Source organism: Bubalus bubalis, chromosome 5, assembly GCF_019923935.1.
Source record: "Bubalus bubalis isolate 160015118507 breed Murrah chromosome 5, NDDB_SH_1, whole genome shotgun sequence".
NCBI lineage: Eukaryota > Metazoa > Chordata > Mammalia > Artiodactyla > Bovidae > Bubalus > Bubalus bubalis.
The window spans coordinates 128,817,755-128,838,711 of NC_059161.1; the positions used below are offsets into that span (position 1 = coordinate 128,817,755).

Sequence of the window (20,957 nt, forward strand, 5' to 3'; positions counted from 1 at the left end):
GATTTACAAATGCCGTGGCCACCCACCCATCCCAGGGTCCCGGAGCTGGGCCAAGGTGCCCAGGCACCCCTGAGAACACCCACAGCAATGGAGCAGGCTCTCAGACGACCCCCAGCTGCACACCCACAGGGAACTGAGAGGCAGCCTCGGGACCATCCCCACGCCAGCCTGTCTGCGAGACCCTGCTGTGGTGGGCATGGCACCGTCTGGGCTCAGACCCCTTTGCCTTCTCCCCTCCTGGGCTCCCTTCCTTCCATCCGCCCTTCGGCCTCTTGGTTTCCTGTTGAAGTCATGTCTTCTTACCTACCTGCGGGCTTGGGAATCACATGAACATTCAACCAACAGAAAGCCACTGTGGTCGGTTCTTAGATGAAGTGGGCAGGGCGAAAGCCTGCGAGACCCTAGCCCTCCGACCTGGGGACGCACGAAATGGCCCACCTTTGGGGTCTCCCAGAGCCCACTCACCCCACTCTAACTGACCCCCATCATTGGCTCCAACCTGGGGACCCATGACGCAGCCCAGCTCCCACCTCCCACCTCCGGGGCCTCCCAGGGCCCGCTCGGCCCTCTCTAACTGACCCCCATCGTTGCAGGTTTGTCGGACGCCCGGGCGACTACGTGTACATTTTCCGATCTTTCCGGATGGAGGAGGTAGGTCCTGCTCTGCTCTCTCACCTCTGTTCACACAGCACACCTCAGTTCCCAGCCCACGAGAGCCCTGCTCTGTTACCCAGCTGCTGGGGTGGGCTTCAGCCTTCCATGGCATGGCCATATAGCGTCACCTTAAAAGGAGAATATCTCTTCAGGGTCATGGAAACCAAAACAATTACACCCTTTTTTTTCCTTCTTCTTCCTTTTCTGTAAGACCTTGAATGTTTTTCCCTTTGGTTATGGTGAACCAGTGAGGAAAAAAAAAAACAACTCAATTACAACTCTTTTACTTCAACATTGAAATACTCATCTCTCGCCCCACCACACACAGTGCTGGTGATCTTTGGCTTCTGCTCAGCGGTTCCAGCCACTGTGGGTCTAGTGCGTGTGTCTGAGTCCTGGCCGCCAGCCTTGTTCCACTGGCTCCATCAGACAAGCCAGACTTCGGGGCCCATCAGCAGTTCAGGTCTCATGGGAACTAATCGGCTTTTGCAATTCCCAGAGTAATTCACTTTATTGAGAAAGAAAGGTCTTCCTGATAAGATCGTGTGAAACAGGGTGGAGAGGATTAGGTACTGGGTGACCTGGCTGCCTGAGGTGAAGTTGAGAGCTTCAGCCAGCTGAGTGCTGGCCCTGAACATCCCAAGGCCTCATCCACAGTAGCGGATGCTTGTAAAAAAGCCCTCCAAGTGCTCCCGCACTACCTGACACGTCCTTTGCGCAGGATGACACCCTGTCAAGCTCTCCAACTGTTGGAGAAGTTGGGGGAAATGTCTTTGTGAAATAGAATAAAGCATAGAGCATCTTTAATTTTTAATGAGATGGTGGCTCTTCCGGATAAATTTTTTGGCAATTTTTGGTATATGAAGTTTGGCCCAGGCCTCAGAGGGGGTCAGCTGTGCCCTGGAGTGTCACCCAGTATCCCTTCAGTTCTCACCACTTGGACAAGTTAAGCTTCTGTCTGCCTGCTCACGCCCCCCGCCCCCACCAGACTATGGTGGTACAAGCCCACGGGGGACAGGGCGTTAGGCCTAACAGGTGTGGCCGGCTGCCTCCGTGTGGCACGGTGGTGTGGCTTCCCAGCTGCACGGGCCCCAGTCTGCGAGATGGCTGCCCACCCCCTGCCGATGGGCTCTCTCCAGGCCTGGTTCCAGCCCGGACAGCCTGCCGGTCAGGTTGTATTAACTCCAGGGGCCACTGTAACAAGACACCATAGACCAGGTTGCTTAAGGCAGCAGTTTTAAGCTCTAATAGTTCTGGAGGCCAGAGTCCAAAATCACAGTGTCAGCAGGGTTGTGCCCCCTCCCAAGATTCTAGGGAGGGTTCCTCCAGGCCTCTCCCAGCTCTCTCTGCCACTGACCATCTTCAATGTCCCCCTGCCGACAGACGTGCCTGTCCAGTCTCTGCCTCCATCCTCAGGGGGGCTCCTCCCCCGGCTCCCGTGTGCTTGTGTGTTTTCTCTTCTTCAAAGGACACCAGCCACTGGAGCAGGGCCCACCCTACACCATCACAACTGCACCTTCACTCGCTCATGTCTGCAAAGACCCTGCTAACAAATGAGGTCCCACTGTGAGGCTCCAGGGGCCGGGACACGGAGGACACAACTCAGCCCTCGGCCCAAGGGCCAGCCTCCCCTCACAGGGGGCTGGGAGGGGCTGGACGGGGGCTGATGCGACCCTCTCTTGCAGTGCGCCCCGGGGGGCTGCCTGATGGAGCTCTGCATCCAGCTCAGCATCATCATGCTGGGGAAGCAGCTGATCCAGAACAACCTGTTTGAGATCGGCATCCCGTGAGTAGCTTCCGGCCTCGGGTCTCAGCTAGCACGGGGGCAGGGGCAGGCCTCCCGGTGGTCTGGGCGACAGGTGACGCGGGGCCTGGACCAGGGTGGGGGCACCAGAAACAGGGAGGTGGTGAGAACACGGGGAAGATGGGCAGTAGCGACTGCCTGGTGGACGAGGAAAGGGACAAGGCCAGGTGACACCTCCTTTCCCAAATGGCCAAGGATGCAGGATACAGATTGTTTTTGTTCAATCGCTCAGTCATGTCTGACTCTTTGTGACCCCATGGACTGCAGCACGCAGGTCTTCCCCGTCCTTTACCATCTCCTGGAGATTGCTCAAACTCCTGTCCTTTGAGTCAGTGATGCCATCCAACCATCTCGTCCTCTGTCGTCCCCTTCTCCTCCAGCCCTTAATCTTTCCTGGCATCAGTGTCTTTTTCGACTCATTGGAAAAGGATATAGATAAGTGCCCCCAGATCCAAGTGCCAGCCCCCGTGGTCCAAGGCATCCAAGTCTGCTTGGGCCCATCCAGACCCCTGACACCTTGGGGCCCTCCCCAGCCTCCGTTTCCTTATGTCAGGGGTCCCCAACCCCGGAGCCAAGGACTGGTACCTCCTGTCAGATCAGCAGCAGCTGAGATTAGAAATAAAATGCACAATAAATAAAATGCACTTGAATCATCGTGAAACCATCTCCCCTACCTCCAGTCTGGGAAAAAATCGTCCTCCACAAAATCAGTCCCTGGTGCCAAAAAGTCTGGGTACCACTGCTCATGTCACAAACGAAGCAGTCAGGCTTGCCCTCCGCATGCCCCTGGGGGGAGAGAGCAAAGGAGCTAGCCCATTAACAGAGTGGTCACCACAGACACGTCAGTTCAGGCTTTAAAACAACCTGGAGGGGCCACCCCCAAGCCCGCCTTCCTGGGAGCCTGACCGAGGCGACGCCGTGCGTCCTCCAGGAAAATGAAGAAGTTCATCCGCTATCTGAGGCTGAAGCACCAGAGCCCCTCGGACCACGACGAGCACGTGAAGAAGAAGCAGCGGTACGAGGTGGACTACACGCTGGAGCCCTTCGCGGGCCTCACCCCGGAGTACATGGAGATGAGTGAGTAATTGGGGGGCCCTCCTGGGGCGGGACAGGGCGGACATGGGCCAGCAGCCCCCCAGGGCTCCGGGGGACACATGCAGGACTGAGCCGTGTTGCCTGCCATTGTGTCTCTGGACGGGAGGTGCCCAGGGTGGCCCATGAATCCCGGGTCTGGGGCAAGAGAGAGAGCCAGCCAGATGTGGCCACACGGCAGCCGCTTGGAGCCTCCCAGACACCACTTCCCTCCCCACCCCTCCCCCACTTGGGCTACACTGGCCTTCTTGCTGGTGTTGCTGTTGTTGCTCAGTCACTCACTCGTGTCCAACTCTTTGGACCTCATGGACTATAGCCCACCAGGCTCCTCTGTCCGTAGGATTTCCCAGGCAAGAATACTGGAGTGGGTTGTCATTTCCTTCTCCAGGGCATCTTCCCGACCCAGGGACTGAATCCACATCTCCTGCATTGCAGCAGGTTCTCTACTGCTGAGCCACCAGGGAAGCCCTCTCTCTGCTGTTACCCAAACGCATAGAAGTCACGCCTACCTCAGGGCCTTTGCACCAGCTGCGTCCTGCCTGGAATTTGCTCCCCTGGTGCATCACTCACTCCTTTCCTCCAGGGCTCTGCTCAGAACGTCCCCCACCAGAGGGGTCTTCCCACAGTGTGTGACAGGGCAGCCCAGCCCTGCTCTCTGCCTCTCCCCACAGCTGACATCTCTAGTCCCCGGCACTCTCTTGCTCCCCCTCCGTCTGTCTGTCCTGTGGAACTGACTCTCTGTGAAAGCCGGCCTTTGGGGTTTTTTTTTCACTCTTCACTGCTGTGCCCCCTCCACCTAGAGCAGGTCCAGGTATACAGTGGGTGTTCAGCGCGTGTTCACTGAATGAACCGACAAGCGAAGATGGAGACTCGTGTAGAGGGTTTCCCAAGTGTCATGCCCCCTGACCACCATGGATAGCTTATCTTAAATGCGGGTTCCCGGGGCCCATTCCCAGTCTGTTGGAGTGGGACCCAGGACTCTGCATTTTAACAGGCACCTGGGCGAACCAGCCAGGGACTGCTCTGCAGGGTGAGGTGGTTGGGGCCAGGTGGCCTTGGAGCGCAGGAGCAGTTCCGTTTAGTAGTACATGCACTAGCCCCGTGGGCAATGAGTCACTCCCAGCTTCTCAGATGACAGTGCAGAAACAGCCCTGAGATTCTCAACAAGGAGACCATGTGGGGTCCCATGGAGTCCTCCGTTTTGTCCCAGAATCGACTCCGGGCTGAACCAGAGGCAGGCAGGCAGCTCCCTGCCCTGCGGGCACCTCCCACCCACCCAGGCCTGCCCCCTGCCTGCCTGCTGACACTCATCCTGGGGTCTTGGAGGAGGGTCTCCACTGCTGGCCAGCTGGCCCCGTGGGAGATGGACACCGAGAACTGCAGCCTGTGACCAACTGGGAGACCACGGTCGTTCATTTCCCCAGATTTCCATTTTCCTGGTGGCTGGAGAGTTCAGGGTCCTCTGGGGTTTGATGAAATGAAATTCCTGGAACAGGCCCCCCCGCCTTGCCCACCAGGGAGCAGCCCACCCATGCCCACTGGTCTCCGCCTCCAGGCTGACTCGGCTGGGATGGAGCGGAAGAAAGTCAAGTCCCTGCTGGGCCTGACCGGCCCTCTCCCCAACCCCACCCCACCCGCACCTCCACAGCTCTCCCCCAGCCTGTCTGTCTAAGATGAGGCAGTGTCACTCCAGAGTCAGAGAACCTGCAGCCTTAGGGCTAAGCGGCCCCTGGGCCCCCAGGGGGCCTCCATCACCTCCACCATCTGCAGAGGCTTCAGACAAGACCACTGCCCCCAGAAGCACCCCACAGAGCCCCTGTGGGGCGCAAGGGGCCAGCGACCCCGTGCCAGGATGAAGGCTCACACAGAGCCCCACCTGCCCGCCCGCTAACAATGGCCATACTCAGCCTGCCAGCCTGGGTGACATTCTGCTGGCTTCCTTGTTTACCACCTGGCACCGAGCGCCCTTGGACAGCATCTGGCTGTACAATCCCTGAACCCACTTCCCCCACTTGCTTCCATTCAGCAACCTTTCCCTGACCTCCCCGGGAGCTGGGCATCTGTGGGCTAGAACCTCTGAGGCCAAAGGTGCCCTGGAGTCAGCTAATTGATGATGAAGATGACAAGAAAGATAGAGGGAACAGGGCAGAGGAGCAAGATTGTCCGGGACAGTGGACGGTGGGCCCCCACTGGCTCCCCAAGGCCCGATGGAGTGGACGCTGAGGGCTGTTGGAGGCACACTGATGCTGGTGGGCCCCCCGGGTCCTAGAAGGCATTCGGGCCCCTTCCCCGCCTAGACACAGAGTGACTGAGTCTGGGCTTTTGTGCTCACAGGCACCCTTTCTCCATCACTAGTAAATTTTTTCATGATCAGACTATAAGTGAGTACACGCCCATTATTCGAGACGCAATGTGAAGGTTCAGAACCTGACTCTTGGCCTGGGGTCACCCAGGGCCGCAGGGCCCGTGCCGAGATCCCCTCTTACACACGGGAGGCAGGGTGCCATCCAGCCCAGGGCGAGGGTCCCGCCGCCCTGGGCCAGGGGCCGCACGTGCTGACCGCCACCCCTCTCTGCAGTCATCCAGTTCGGCTTTGTCACCCTGTTTGTCGCATCCTTCCCGCTGGCCCCGCTCTTCGCGCTCCTGAACAACATCATTGAGATCCGCCTGGATGCCAAAAAGTTCGTCACTGAGCTCCGGAGGCCGGTGGCTGTCAGAGCCAAGGACATCGGTGAGTGCCTGGGCCCTGGGAGCGGAGACTGGGTTTGGGGAAAGGATCACACTCCCCGGAAGCCAGAGGCAGAGCTGGCCAAGTGGGGCCCCGACTCCTCACTGCACCTGCCCTGGAAGGAGACTCAGACACGAGGCAGGGGTGGGGAGATGCAGGACTCCAGCCCCTCTGCACCCCACCCGACCCCCCAACTCCTGAGATGCGCAGGCCACAGAAAATGTTAGGGAACCCCGACCTCCCAACTCCTGAGATGTGCAGGCCACAGAGAACGTTAGGGAAGAGCTCGGGTCTTGGATGACTAGGGGCCTCCCCAGCCTACTGCTCCAGAAGGTCCATGAGATGCATTTTCTCTGTTGGTCCCCAGCACCCCTGCCCCACCCCGAACGTCCGTGTGGGCCCAGAGCACAGAGCCAGACCACTGGGGAGACGGTGTTAGCTGCCCAGCAAGTGTCTTCCTACACAGTGCATCACGTAGGCATTTAACATTCACTGGAAAGATAAAGGAGGGAGCCCCCCTTCTACCAATGAAAGAAGAGCATCGTGTAACCTGCCTGGTGGGTCAGGGTCAAGAGCAGCCTGGGCCTTTTAACCCCAAGTCACTAAGGCACTGGGGGCTGTGGGACTGTACACCGAACATCGGGCATAACTTTCAAATAGTCAGAGACCTCAAAAATGGAGCCAGCTTCCTTGTGCAGTGGTGAGCTCCCTGTCACCAAAGGCATGTAAGCAGATGTGGGTGCCCATCTGTCCAGGAGTGGGGGGATCTAGTGGGCGGGGCTCAGAGACCCACGCACGCCTCGGCCAGAGCCAGCCCTCGTCAGCAAGGACAAGGCCCATCTTATCTTAAACAGAATCACCTTAAACCAGGATTCAATTTTCAGGGTGAAAACAGAAAAGTCTTTATTGGAACTTTATCTTGAAATGAGATGGAAAATTACAAAATGTATTCTTTTTATTTCCTATTGAATACAATTTTAGTTAGAACAGCACCTGTGCCAGTTCTGTGCTGGTTCCCAAACAAACAAGATTGAATTGTGTGTTAGGGCTGTTATCTGTCATTCCACCAAATTAAAGACTGCGCACCAGAGAGACAGATCTTTGGGCTGGACCTTTATGTTAGTTGCTCAGTTGTGTCCAACTTTTTGCAACCGTGTGGACTGAAGCCCGCCAGGCTACTCTGTTCATGGAATTCTCCAGGCAAGAATACTGGAGTGGGTTGCCATTCCCTTCTCCAGGAGATCTTCCAACCCCAGGGATTGAACTCAGGTCCCCTGCATGGCAGGCAGACTCTTTACTGCCTAGCCCAAACAATCCTGCAAACATGCAAGGCCGTCATCACTCCTTCCAAAAGCTTCTCCTGCCCTTGGCATTAGGTCATCGCATCCCACACCAGGGACTCCTTGGCCAGTGCTCCATCCTTGGAGTGGCCCCTACCGACTGATGGTGCCAGGCCCACCAATTCTCCACCATCAGTCCCTGAGACGCTTTACACAGTGCACCTTTTCAGGTTGTACCAGAAGAAATTGCCATTTTCACAATCCAAACACGCTCAGATATTGGTGATTTCACCTGGACCATGTTTGTGCCTTGGGATCCATGATGTGACCTGCCCGGCCCAAGCTTAAGAGGGTCCAGGAACACTTGCTCTTCCACCAGGAGGGATGTCTGAGCTCAGCTACCGTACAGAGGTCGTCACCCTGCATTTTGACACTTGAGTCTCCTTCCTGTCCGGGCGACCCAGACAACCTGTAAAGACTCAGCAAAGAGATGCCTTTTCCACCAGACTTTGTGGTTTTGAAAGATGTGAAAGGATGTGAATTCTCTGGCTCCCAGGGTCCCTGATGCTGCCTCGCCTGTGGCTGTGGAGTGAGCCTCTGCCCCGCACACCTCGACTCTAAGGGCCGCGGGGCTGGGTAAGAGCTGTCCAGAGCAGCGCGCTCGCCGCTGTGCTGGCTCGGAGCCCAGCTCACACTTCCATGCAGGGCCGGAGTCGATGTTCTCATCTCTGTGGGCTGTGAGGCAATGTGCAGAATTCTCACTGAAAGCTGAAGTTTCTCATGTGACATCTCCTCATTTGAGGGTTTTTCCCTCCTGGGCCGTCCAGGCACAGGCCAGGCACCACTCTGGGCCACCGGCCAGATCCGCAGATCCCCCGACGACAGAGGATGAGATGGTTGGATGGCATCACCAACTCAATGGGCATGAGTTTGAGCAAACCCCAGGAGATGGGCTGCAGTCCATGGGGTCGAAAAGATTTGGACGCAACGGAGCGACTGAACAACGACCTCAAGATCGAGGTGCCGTGAAGTCAGGGCTCTCTGCAGTGCTCTGCGCCCTGCTCTGAGGACGGGCAGGAAGCCACATCTGATGCTGGACTTTCTCTGGGGCTTTTTGCTGTTGTGCCCCCCAGGAGCCTGGTGAGGACGCTAGGGTGAATCCTCGGTCCCACTTTCCAGATGGGGAGACTGAGGCCAAGTGCTGAGCAGAGCCGAGCTGGAACCAGATTAGCTGAAGCCCTCGGCCCCTCCCGGCACACTTCCGCGACGGCACGGGGCGGATGCGGCAGCCTGCCAGGTGCTCCCTGCTCGGTCCTTGGGAATTCCGAGCCCGCACCCAGTGGCCGTGAAAGAGCGCGCCACTCCTGCCCTGTGCTCCTTACAAAGGCCTGATTCTCGGGCCAGAGGCCCCAGGCGAGCCCACAGCGGCCACTGTTTGCTTTGGCATCCTGTGCCTATCGGAGCCGCGACCACGCCCCACTGCAGCACCCTAAACCCTGCCGCCCCCTGGGATGGAAGCGAGTCCCAGGACGCTCCCCCCAGCCCTCCCTGGCCCTGGTGTCGTTCCAGCACCAGCAGGGCTTGGAGCACGTCCTCGGGGTCTCTGCTCACGGCTCCGCGACTCTGCTTACGGATCAGCTGCTGACTTCCTGGTTCCTGCCCCGTTGGTCGAAGCATAATCTGGGTTTGTTTATGGGCTCCTCCACCGTAACCTTTCCTTGAAGAGGCTTTTGTGTTCCTCCTGTGATCCGTGCGGGGCCCTGAAGGGACAGGGGCCCCCGCAGCCCCCGTGACCCGCACCCAGAGCGCCAGGAGCGTGTGGGGGAAGCACCAATGCCGTCACTGCTCTGCTCGGCCTCGGAGGGGGAGGCGTGGAGGGTCGCTGAGGGAACCCAGCCCCATGTGCACGTGGGCGCCGGCTCCAGCCTCCTAGGCCTGACCTTTCACCCAGGGCCAGCATCTTCCTCCTCTCGGGCTCGCTCTTCAGAGCCTCCCGGGTGAGAAACCCTTCCTGCATTCAGCTCCTGGGACCTGCGAGTCGGCAAGCACATCCAAATACCTCCCTAGACTGTTCTTCGGAACCAGGCTCGGCATTGAAGAAGGAGACAGGTGAAATGAGGAGGAGCCCTGAGAGATGTCATAAGGAGGCTGAGATTCGTCCCAGGCGGCTTCAGCCCCTTGTACTTTCCTAGAGGTCATCAGGACAGTGATTCTTACCATGCGGCATGTGTTCAAATAATCTAGCGGGTCAAGACTCCAGCAGACACCGATCCCATGGGCTGGGACCGGCGTCCCGGAGCCCAGGGTTCTGGGGTGGGGTCACACAGAGAACCATCGGCCTGGGCATAGAGACACCGCAGGACGTGTTGGACAGCCTCAGTCCCCTGCTGTGGAGCGCTCTGGCCCAGCCATCTCCCCCGCACCATCCCCATTGCCTGCTGTCACCTCTCTCAGCTCACTGACAGACTCATTTCCTCCTGCTGGGCTCAGGAGCCACCTCCCAAGGGAGCCCCCTGCCCGGAGACCTCAACTTGCCAGACTGGCCAGCACCCCAACACCCCACTCGGAGTTCTCAAGCTCAGGTTGTGCGGGACCCCATGAATGAGTGGACAGGAGTGCCTGGTCCTGGCCCCCTTGGAACAGCCCGCCCTGGGAGGGTTTTCTTCTCCAGGCTTTAATAGGGTCTGAGTTTGGATAAATGTGATTCTTGAAGCCACTTGTGATCAGTGGCGTTGCCTTGGTACAGAGAGAGCTGCAAGGCATGGTGTGGCCTGAAGGGGACGCCACTGCCAGCCGCCGCCAGATGTTGTCACAGAGATGCCAGCTGGGAACTGAGGCTCTTGCAGAAGCAGCTAGTCTAAATTTAAAAAAAACCACATCATCCCAATTTGTATACACCCATTGACATTGTGGGGCTTCCCTGCTGGCTCAGTGGTAAAGAACCCACCTGCCAATGCAGGAGACATAGCTTCTATCCCTGAGTCGGGAAGATCCCCTGGAGAAGGAAATGACAACCCACTTCAGTGTTCTTGCCTGGAGAATCCCATGGACAGAGGAGCCTGGTGGGCTACAGTCCATGGGGTCACAAAAAGTCGGACATGACTAAAGGAGTAAATCACAGCAACAGCATTTTTTAAGTAGCAGGCAAGATTGGTGAAACTCCTGCGCACCTGGATGTGGCAACCTCTGCTTGGGCACGAAGAGGCTGGTTGGAGGGACCTTCTACACTCATATAGTCACTCAGCAAACACTCACCAGTGCTGAAGCCAAAGCTCCAATACTTTGGCCACCTGATGTGAGGAGCCGACCCGTTGGGAAAAGACCCTGATGCTGGGAAAGATTGAGGGCAAGAGGAGAAGGGGGAAAGAGAGGATGAGATGTTTGGGTGGCATCACCGGCCCAATGGATGTGAGTTTGAGCAAGCTCTGGAAAAGTTTGGAAACTCTCCCAGACAAACCTAGACAGCATATTAAAAAGCAGAGACATCACTTTGCCAACAAGGTCCATATATGGGGCACTGGAAGTGCTTGCCCTTGTGGAGTGGTCCCCGGCCAGGGCTGGGAAGCCGCCTCACACCTGCCCTCAGGGGCTGGGTCTGAGCCGGTGGTTTCCCGATTCTGGGGCACATGGGCCTGAACTCCTGCTGTCTCTGCTGACCATCAGCATGCACCCCGCAAACAGGCGCTTACTGCGAGGGCAGGAACACCCATGCACAGCCTTATGGGCCCTGGGTGGAGACCCCCCGACCTGCCACTGTCCCCACCAGCCCTTTCTGTTGTCACCATCTCAGATCTGTCTGGCTCCAGGCAGGGGGAGAGGGTGAGTGGGACAGAGTTTCAGCCCCAAGTCTGCGATAATGTGTTCCTGGCCTGATAAGACACAGTCAGGGTGGGGACGGGGGTGGTCAGGGATGTTGGGCTCCTTTCCAGGAGCCATAGCCTTGGGGCCCTAAAGAGCGGGGCTGACTCTGGGCCCTCAGGCTTCCTTCCTGGGCCTCCTGATTCTCGTCTCTGCTGGGAGTGAGGCCAGCGGGGCAGCTGGCGATGCTCCAAGTGCTGTGTGGTCATCCCATTCCCCTGTGACTGGGCACAGCCCCACGTCTCCTGCTGATGGACCAACGGGGGTCCAGACGGGCGTGGTTTGTACCTCACCGCTGCCCACTCATGTTACCCAAGATGTGCTCCTGGCTGCACCGGCTCGGAGGCCGTGGCTTGGCTCCTGGCCCTGGCTCGCCGTCTGGCCTGTCCCTAACTATGGTTTTCTAGCACTGTTGCTCAGTCACTCAGTCGTCTCCGATTCCGCAACCCTATGGACTGCAGCATGCCAGGCCTCCCTGTCCTTCACCATCTCCCCGAGTTTGCTCAGTCTCATGTCCATTGAGTCAGTGATGCTATCTAACCGTCTCATCCTCTGTCATCCCCTTCTCCTTTTGCCTTCAATCTTTCCCAACATCAAGCTCTTTTCTAGTGAGTCGGCTCTTCTCGTCAGGTGGCCAAAGTATTGGAAATTCACCTTCACCTTCAGCATCAGTCCTTCCAATGAATATTCAGGACTGACTTCCTTTAAGATTGACTGGTTGGATCTCCTTGGAGTCCAAGGGACTCTTAAGAGTCTTCTCCAACACCATAGTTCAAAAGCATCAATTCTTTAGCACTCAGCCTTCTTTATGGTCCAACTCTCACAACCATACATGACTGCTGGAAATAGCATAGCTTTGACTGGATGGACCTTTGTTGGGAGAGTAGTGTCTCTGCTCTTTAATATGCTGCCTAGGTTTGCCATCGCTTTCCTTCCAAAGAGCAGGCACTCCTAGCATTGCTGCTGCTGCTGCTGCTGCTAAGTCGCTTCAGTCGTGTCCGACTGTGTGCAACCCCATAGACAGCAGCCCACCAGGCTCCCCCGTCCCTGGGATTCTCCAGGCAAGAACACTGGAGTGGGTTGCCATTTCCTTCTCCAATGCATGAAAGTGAAAAGTGAAAGTGAGGTCGCTCAGTCGTGTCCGACTCTTCACAACCCCATGGACTGCAGCCCACCGGGCTCCCCCGTCCATGGGATTTTCCAGGCAAGAGCGCTGGAGTGGGTGCCGTTGCCTTCTCCGACTCCTAGCACTAGAGCTATGTAAAAGTTCCTGGACACCAAATTTTGTGGATTCTGTCTCTAATTACTGCTGCATGGACTCTTCAGGGAGGGGGAAGCTACATCTAAATTGAATCTTTGTCTCTCTAGAAAAACTAGTCAGTAGTTTACACAGCTTCACAGCAGATTGTTCAGAACCGGGAACCAGGTGTTTCTAAGCATCTCTCTGAGAATCTAGTTGGCTTACAAACAGCCGCTGAGCCAGTACAAGCTGTGGGCTCTGTGGTTCACCAGGTTGCCCCGGGCCCTCGCCAAATGACTCCCAGTTACCACGGGTCTGACCTGTCCCACAAGAGGGCCAGACCGGCCCCTGAGAGGGCCAGCCTGCCGCAGGCTTGCTCGAGTTACTAAGAGCCCCAGCAAAGAGGGTCTTGAACCTGTACTTCTCGGCCCCTCCCCCAGGAATCTGGTACAATATCCTCAGAGGCGTCGGGAAGCTTGCCGTCATCATCAACGTAAGTGACTTGGGGGCCACAACTGGCTGAGCTGCTGCACAGATGGGGGGGCCCTTCGGGAAGCTGGTCTCTGCCTGCAGCCTCAGGCAGCCCTGCTGAGAGAGCACCTCCTGGTTCTACTGAGGAGTGGGGCGAGTTCAGGGCGGGAATGACACAGCTCCTCAGCCGCTCCCCACAACCCAGGCAACACCCTCCACTGCGCCCACCTAGGCCCCTAAGTCCCCTTTCTCCGCAGAGTCCTGAAAGAAGGAGATAGAGGCAGACAGGGCGGAAGGGAGACCCAGAGAAAGAGATTCCACGTCAGCAACTCTTCTGCTCTTTAAAACAGTTTATCTTTTCTCCTTTATGTGAAGCTCACACCTGCTCTTTAAAGAAGGTTTGGGAAATGAAACATGGAGAGAAGGGGAACCTGCTAGCCAAATACATACACACACACACATACACACACATACATACATACACAGAGACACACACATACATACACACAGAGACACACACATACATACACACACAGAGACACACACACACATACACACAGAGAGACACACACATACATACACACACACATACACAGACATACATATACACAGACACGCATATACATACACAGACACACACATAGAAACACACACAGAGAGACACACATACATACACACAGACGCACACACACGCGAGCCTGCTGGGAAGGGCACCCGCATGACCGTCCCCCCGCGCATCTGGCCCACACCTTCATGACACATGAACCCCAAGTACGAGCACCTCAGGAATGTCTGCAGTCCTGTGGCCCTCACCCCTCCACCCACTGGCCGAGCCTGAGCCCCCCAGAAGCTGCCGCCTTCATCTTGGTGGGGGCAGGGGGGCCAGGCAGACAGCCCCCCAGAGCAGATGGTCACAGTCGTGGGGCTGACTCGGTCCCCATAGCACGAGAAGTGATGCTCAGCCCAGACAGGGACCCTCAGAGCCCTGGGACCTGCTGTCCCTGGGGGCAGGCCGCCCCCATCAGCCACCCACTCCTGCCGGCTTAAGGCTTTGAAACCCATCCGTAAAGGGAGGCTGTGGGCAGAGCTCGTCCACCCATCCAGGCTGAGCCGGGGGCCACGTTTTAATGAGGAGGTGCTGGGAACAGCGAGGCACAGCCCCTCTGTGTGCAGCGTAAGCATGGGGGCGCTGTGAACAGAGCAGCGGGGACCAGCGGGCGTGTCGTGAGAGCAACCAGCAGCAGCACCCGCGGCTTGAACGTTCCAGACACTGCTGAGCCCTCCCACAGACGGCCCACAAGCGCGCACGTGGCCCCTGGAGGCAGGGGCAGTGCCCCATCTTGCAGATGATGCAGCTGAGGTACAGAGAGGTCAGGTGGCTTGCCCAGGGTCACACAGCCAGCATGAGGCAGAGCTGGTCTTTACCCCAGGCCTTCGGGTCCCTGCTCTGACGCCGGCATCGCACCACTCTGCCTCGGGGACTGCTCCAGCGCGGGGGAGCTGGATCTAGACTTTACAGAATACGAGGCACTTTCCCTCCCTGCCTCATTCCCTTTCAAACAAGCCAGGAAGGAGAGGCACCTACCGTGGGTGCAGTTAGCCCTGTCTGACATGAGGAAAAGTAGGCACAGAGAGGTCAGGCCACTTGCCTGGGGCCACCCAGCCAACAAGAGGCAGCCAGCATCGTCCCCCAGCCTCCTTGTTCGGGGGCGCCCTGTTCCCATCCCCAGCGCTCTCCTCGGAAAGCTGGAGGGGCTGATGGGGTGCCCCTAACCCTTCATTCGTTCACTTGGCGAGCTGGGGCCATGGGGTCACGTTTGCCAACGTGGGTCACTGGCCAGGCCCAGGGCCAGCGCTGCCCAGGCTCAGGTGGGGCAGGGCCCCGTCCCCACTGGGGGCCGCGCTGACCGTTCCGTTCCCCGGCCAGGCGTTTGTGATCTCCTTCACGTCCGACTTCATCCCTCGCCTGGTGTACCTCTACATGTACAGTGAGAACGGGACCATGCACGGCTTCGTCAACCACACCCTCTCTTCCTTCAACGTCAGCGACTTCCAGAATGGCACGGCCCCCAACGACCCCCTGGACCTGGGCTACGAGGTGCAGATCTGCAGGTACCGCCCAGCAGCTCTCTGTTTTTTTTAACATTTATTTGACTGCAGCAGGTTTTAGTTGCACCATGTGAGACCTAGTCCCTGATCAGGGATAAAACCCGGGCCCCCGGCATGGGGAGCTCAGAGCCTGAGCTGCCGGCCTTCCAGGGAAATCCCCAACAACTCTCTTTAAAGAGCCCCATTTGGTGGGCTTCTGGAAAAAACCCAATTCTTTTGCCCAATTCTTTTCGCGCAAATCACAGAACAGCTCAATCTTGCTTCAGAGAAAGAAAAAAAGATTCCTGGGTTGGAGGTTGTTGTTGTTGCTTGTCGCTCAGTCGTGTGTGACTCTTTGCAACCCCATGGACTGCAGCTTCCCTGTCCTTCACCGTTGGATGGAGATAGGAGGTGATTTATCATGTCCTTTAACTAAGAAGTCCAGGATAGCTTCAGGCACGGCTGGATCCGGGGGCTGCCATTTGTCATCCAGCCCCATTCTGACACTGCCTCTCAACATGCCTCCTGCACGTTGGCGTCATCTTCCGGCAGGCAGAAGGGAATCCCCCAGCAGTCCTCTCTACTCAAAAGTCCTGGTGGGAAGAATATTTCTTTCCCACAAGTCAGCATAAGTCCTAGGATTGAGTCTCACGGACCTGCGTTCGGTCACAGGCCCCTCCTTGAACCAATCACTGTTGCCAGAGTGTGGGGTCTCTCTTTGGCTAGGTCTGGGTTATATGCCAGGGTGTGGGGTTGTGGCCATAGATTTGGGGACCATCTCAAGGAAAACTGGGGTTTTCAAACAAGGGGTCATAGATGCTGGGTGGGCAAAAGCAGCAGATAACTGAGACGGTCATTCAGAGCAGGCAGGGAGAGCCCCAGGAGAGACGGGGGCAGGGGTGGGGTGTGAGTGGTGGGGGCGAGGGGTGCCCCAGGAGAGACGGGGGCAGGGGTGGGGTATGGGTGGTGGGGGCAAGGGGCACAGCCAGGCCTGGCCATTCACTGTGCATCTTCCATGGGCCAGCCTGGCAGGGTTAGGGGCTGGGGGCTCGGGCCTGGGGACTCGGGAACGGGCAACATGAACCCTGCTGTCTAGGGACCTTGTACAGGGGGCAGCAGAAGCGTAAACAGATCCAGTTAAAGGCGTAATAGTAGCTGGACGCCTAGGGGAAGGGTGGGGGCTTGGGGGGCGTTCCAGGGAGAGGGCATGTGGGTGAAAGCAGGGTGGTGGGCACGGGTGGGCTCTGGAGCGCAGAGCGTAAAGTCCCAGTGTGGTGGACGGTGAGACCGAGGGAGCGGGCCGGGGCCCCATATCCCGGCTCAGGAAACAGGACTGTGGTGTGATGGGCCCCGGGCCGAGATGAGGCTGAGGGCAGAGCGGAGGCAGTGTGGCCGCAGCTCACTTAGTATCCTCTGACGGGCTAAACCTCCTGAGACTCAGAACAGGAAGACCTCAGGGACCAAGACACATGTTGCAAAGCCGGAGGGGCGAGGCCCGGCCCTTTCTGTGCAGGGCGGTGTTTACTCCAAGCCTGTTTACTCTTACTGTGCACCTAGCTCTGTTAAGCCCACCTGTCTGTCTTCATACCCTTGACCTGGCAGCAGGCTGTGGAGGAGGCTGCCAGGCTCCAGGGTACCGACAGCAATGAGCAGTAGCTCGTGGCTGCAGAAGAAAAACAAAACACAAAAACAAAACAACCAACAGCAAAAAAAAACAGGTCCGAGAAATGGAAAACAGCACACCTGGGGTCACGGGAACCGACAGGCAGGCCCACCCTGTGTAGGTGCAGCTGATGACTTTGAACAGCACCTGTGTCCTGGTGAGCCCCCAGGGATTAAATTACAAGACGTGCTGTGTGTTGCGAGTCAGGGCAGGCACTGCACTTACTCTGAGACCCGTACAGCGGTGAAAATGAACAAGCTGGAGCCAGGCATGCCACTGAGAGAAGGCAGACGACACGCAAATACACAACACGACACGCTAAGGGCTGTTCAGAGGCCCACCCACCGCATGTTTCAGGGCACACAGATGTGAGCAAATACATCAAGAAGAGGCCGGGTGAACTGCTCCAACTCCCGCGTGGCCGCCGTGGGCAGGGTCGGCCTGGAGAGCTGGGGGTCCCTTCCTCCCCTTCATCAGCAGGCCTGGGATCCAGAGACCCCCAAGCTTCCGGTCTGGGCCCCCTGCTTGCCTCTCTTGCTTTGTTTGAACGCCCCACACCAAGAACACGCTCAGTCTGACCTATTTAACTCAAAATGAATTTCAGAGAAGAATGATTTCGAACAAAGAAGGCAGGGAGATAGGTGGTCGTTTTATTATAAATCCCCTCAAAAGGTCAGTGTTGGTGTTTACAGGGTGAGCGTTGGTTCTCAAGAATGGAGCCCCAGGCACCCAGGTCTCCGAAGTAGCCCCCTATCCGAGCATTGGTCAGGAATCCTGGCCACGCAGCGGGGTGGGCAGCAGGAGGGCTGAGAAAACAGGCCAAAGACCCCGGGGGTTTTGTGGGGGTTGTTTTTGGGTTTTGACCATGCCGGGTCGTGGGATCTTCAGTCTTCCCTGCCGCGCTCCGGCTCTTAGTTGCAGCATGTGAGGTCTAGTTCCCTGACCAAGGATCGAATCTAGGCCCTGTGCACTGGAAGCATAGACTCTTAGCTCCTGGACCACCCGAACACCCCCTTTTTAAGTGAGACCCTTGCTACCTTTCCCCCACAGAGCTGGCAGGTCATGGCCAGCCCTCTCTGCTCCCTGGGACTCTGGCTTTAGTCAGGCCCACCTGTCCGTTGGCCACGATTAAGCCCTGTGAGTGCTGTGAGCGCCACGCTGCTAGCCGCTCCCGCTCAAGCCGCCTCCCAGGGCAGTCGGCTGCAGGTGGAGCAGTACTAGCCCAGCCCGCGGCTGTGGGTGTAAAAAAGCAGCTGAGAGCTGTGATCACGGCCACCACCTATCACTACACTGAAACAAGCGTGGTCTCACTGAGCACTCACAGCCAGCTCCAGAGAGGGCATTCTTGTCCCCAGTGCTTGCAGGGGAGCTTGCAGGCTGAGTGCAAGAGCTGAGCCAGGAAAACAGCAAGACCATCTCTCACAGAGGTCAGTGTGGGTGGTGGGGCTTGGCACCTGGACACGTCTGTAAGTGGGCTTTGAGGTATGTGTAGGAGTTCGCCAGGTAGCACAAACACATTTCCCAGCATCCTAGTGTGGCTGGCCCTGAGCACAGAAGGAAGAGGGAGGAGCAGGTGTGTGTGGCTGCTGGCGGTGGGAGAGCAGTGGCCGCTTGTTCCCATAGGAGATCAGGTTGTACAACTTCTGCACAGCTCAGCAGCTGGCACCAGAGTGCCTTCCCCGCCCGATCCTGTCTCTGGGACTGGCAGCTTAGTGCTGCGCAGGCTCTCTGAGACTTCTGTCCTGTTGCCTCAGAAGACACACAGCTCTGTGCACCCACCAGCCCTAACCCCTGGAATGGGGCCTGGTATGCAGCACTGCTCACTAAATTCTTGTGACGTGACTAAGTGAGGGAATGCCAGGCTGAGGCCCAGAGAGGTCAAGCGATGCCACAGGGACACACAGCGAGGCGGGAGCCCAGTCTGGGTCTGTACCAGGCCCACACCCCCAGAGCCAGGGGCCTCCTCTCCTGGGCCCCCAAAGGGGCCCCAGCTTTCCAGTGACCGGCAGAGTGCACCTGCAGCCCTGTACCTGGAAAACGCCCTTTCTCGGAAAGAAAGCGAGGCTTTCTCAGATGGCTTTGGGGAAGCTCTTCCCACACAGAGAGGGTTGGTCCTGTTAAAACCGGGCACCCCAAATTTGGGACCTAGGTGGGGACAGAACCCCGGGTTCCCCTCCTTCCTCTGCCCCCACCTTGGGCATCTCTGGACCTCTGACAAAAAGGCAGAACTAGAGCCGTGGAGGCCCCCACGCTCCTGCTGTACAAGGGGCAGAAGTGGGCCCTGGGGGCCCTGGGAGTGAGCGCTGTCTCCCAGCAGGGCGTCAAGAGCCACGTCCAGAAGCCATAAGAAGAGGGATGGGTGGATATTTATCACAGGGAGATAAGGACGTAACACTTGGGGGAGGGGCCTTCGGGCACTGGGGCTGGCAGGGTGGCAGGGCACAGGATGGACCTGACCACACCAACCATGTGTTTAACCTCATACATGGGCTACTTTGCAAGAACGTTTCATTTTTTTCCAATAGTTCCCCCACAGAGAGGGGAAAGCCTGGAAAAGCTGTTTTCACACCGGATCTCACAGCACGTGGCCTGGAATTCTGTGAACGCAGGGGGCGGGTGGGCTGGGTTGAGGCCCCACTTCCTGTGTGTGACCCACTGGAGTCTCCAGGGTGGGGGTTCTTTTTGTTACCAGGGCTGCACTACCTTCAGAGTTTGGGATCCCCGGGCAATATAGTCCCAGAGCCCCCTGCTGTGGGCCCCCAGCTGGGCTTATGGGGACACCCTTGCAGGCCTGCCCAGCCCACGTGGGCGCCGGGATCCCTTCTGGTGTGGGGAGAACCCCCCACACTGTGTGAGCCGGCGGGGCTGGGGTCTGTCCTGCAGGTGGCCCAGGCTCTCCTGACGCGAGCCCTGCGGCGGGCTGGACCCCAGCTCCTCCTGAAGGCCCGCCTCGCTTTTGCAGGTACAAAGACTACCGGGAGCCGCCATGGTCGGAACACAAGTACGACATCTCCAAGGACTTCTGGGCCGTCCTGGCTGCCCGGCTGGCCTTCGTCATCGTCTTCCAGGTGCGAGGGCCTGCTCGACTTCTGGAAGGGCTGGGGGCTGAGGCGCCAAGGATGCTCAGAAAAGGGTCAGGAGGGCAGGAACTGGCCAGGGTCAGGGGTTTGGAGGCTGGGGGACTCACCCTGGTCACCCCGGGGTGTGAGGTGCTGGTGACCCCAGGCCCTGGCCAAGGAGAGGTCCCAGACCCTCCTGAGTTAAAGGAAGGCGGGGATGGGAGGTGGTCAGGGCTGGCAGGGTCCTGGCTGACACCAGCCCCCACCTCCAGCAGGCAGGGGACCCGGCCCTGCCAGGCCCAGTCTCCCGGGAGGGGAGCTAACCCTGAGGCCAAGGATCCAGACCAGGGAGCCAGCCGGCACACAGCACTGAGACCCCAGCTGGGGCGGTCGTGCTGAGGTTGCCTCCGGGGTGTCCCCCTAGCCCTGGGGTCCCAGGAATTGGGGTCAAGCCCCAGCCCTGCCCTCTACACATTGTGGCCCCCGCCAGGACCCCCAGCCCCTGAGGCCCCCTGCCTCGACCACCAGCCTTCCACAACCCACTGCAGTCAGACTAGTATCTGGGGCCCAGTTCCCCAGAAGCTGAGCCTGAGATGAGGATTCTGGTGCAAACGGGTTATTGAGGGAAGCCCTTGTTGCGGAGCAGCGGGGGTAGGGTGGGTGCTGCTCAGCAGGAAGGGGGCCTGGGCCAGAGCGTGAATCCTGCCACACAAGCGGGCCCACCTTGATGCAGGAGAGTGCCTCTGGTCTGCCCACGTGGCCCTTCATTGGCTTCAGGCCAGGACCAGGGAGACAGAAGGGGGCAGTTCCCTGCAGACAGGCAGCTTTGAGTGTCAGCGGCCACAGCTGACGGCTGGGAACGTCAACCAAGAAAGATGAGGGGGGATCGGGGGGTAGGGGGGGACCGGCACCCTCTATGACCAGTAGACTGACTCAGTCACACGTGCTCACAAGTGCTGGTCAGATGGAAGTTTGAAAACTAGAGATTTCCATCAGTCTATGAAAGCCAACTCGTCTGCA

At 58.1% G+C, this 20,957-nt stretch overlaps 1 protein-coding gene across 8 annotated transcripts in view; it reads left to right on the top strand.

The window, feature by feature from the left end:
- ANO1 (anoctamin 1) overlaps positions 1-20,957 on the top strand; it is a 188,311-nt gene that overhangs the window by 164,661 nt on the left and 2,693 nt on the right. For 6 of the 8 annotated variants that reach the window (XM_044943801.2, XM_044943800.2, XM_044943802.2 and 3 more), the window contains 7 exons: positions 594-651; positions 2,340-2,440; positions 3,390-3,535; positions 6,129-6,281; positions 13,097-13,149; positions 15,055-15,239; positions 19,841-19,946. In XM_044943801.2, the coding sequence (XP_044799736.2) occupies positions 594-651; positions 2,340-2,440; positions 3,390-3,535; positions 6,129-6,281; positions 13,097-13,149; positions 15,055-15,239; positions 19,841-19,946 (802 nt within the window). The other 2 variants (XM_044943806.2, XM_044943807.2) reach the window with 2 other exon arrangements.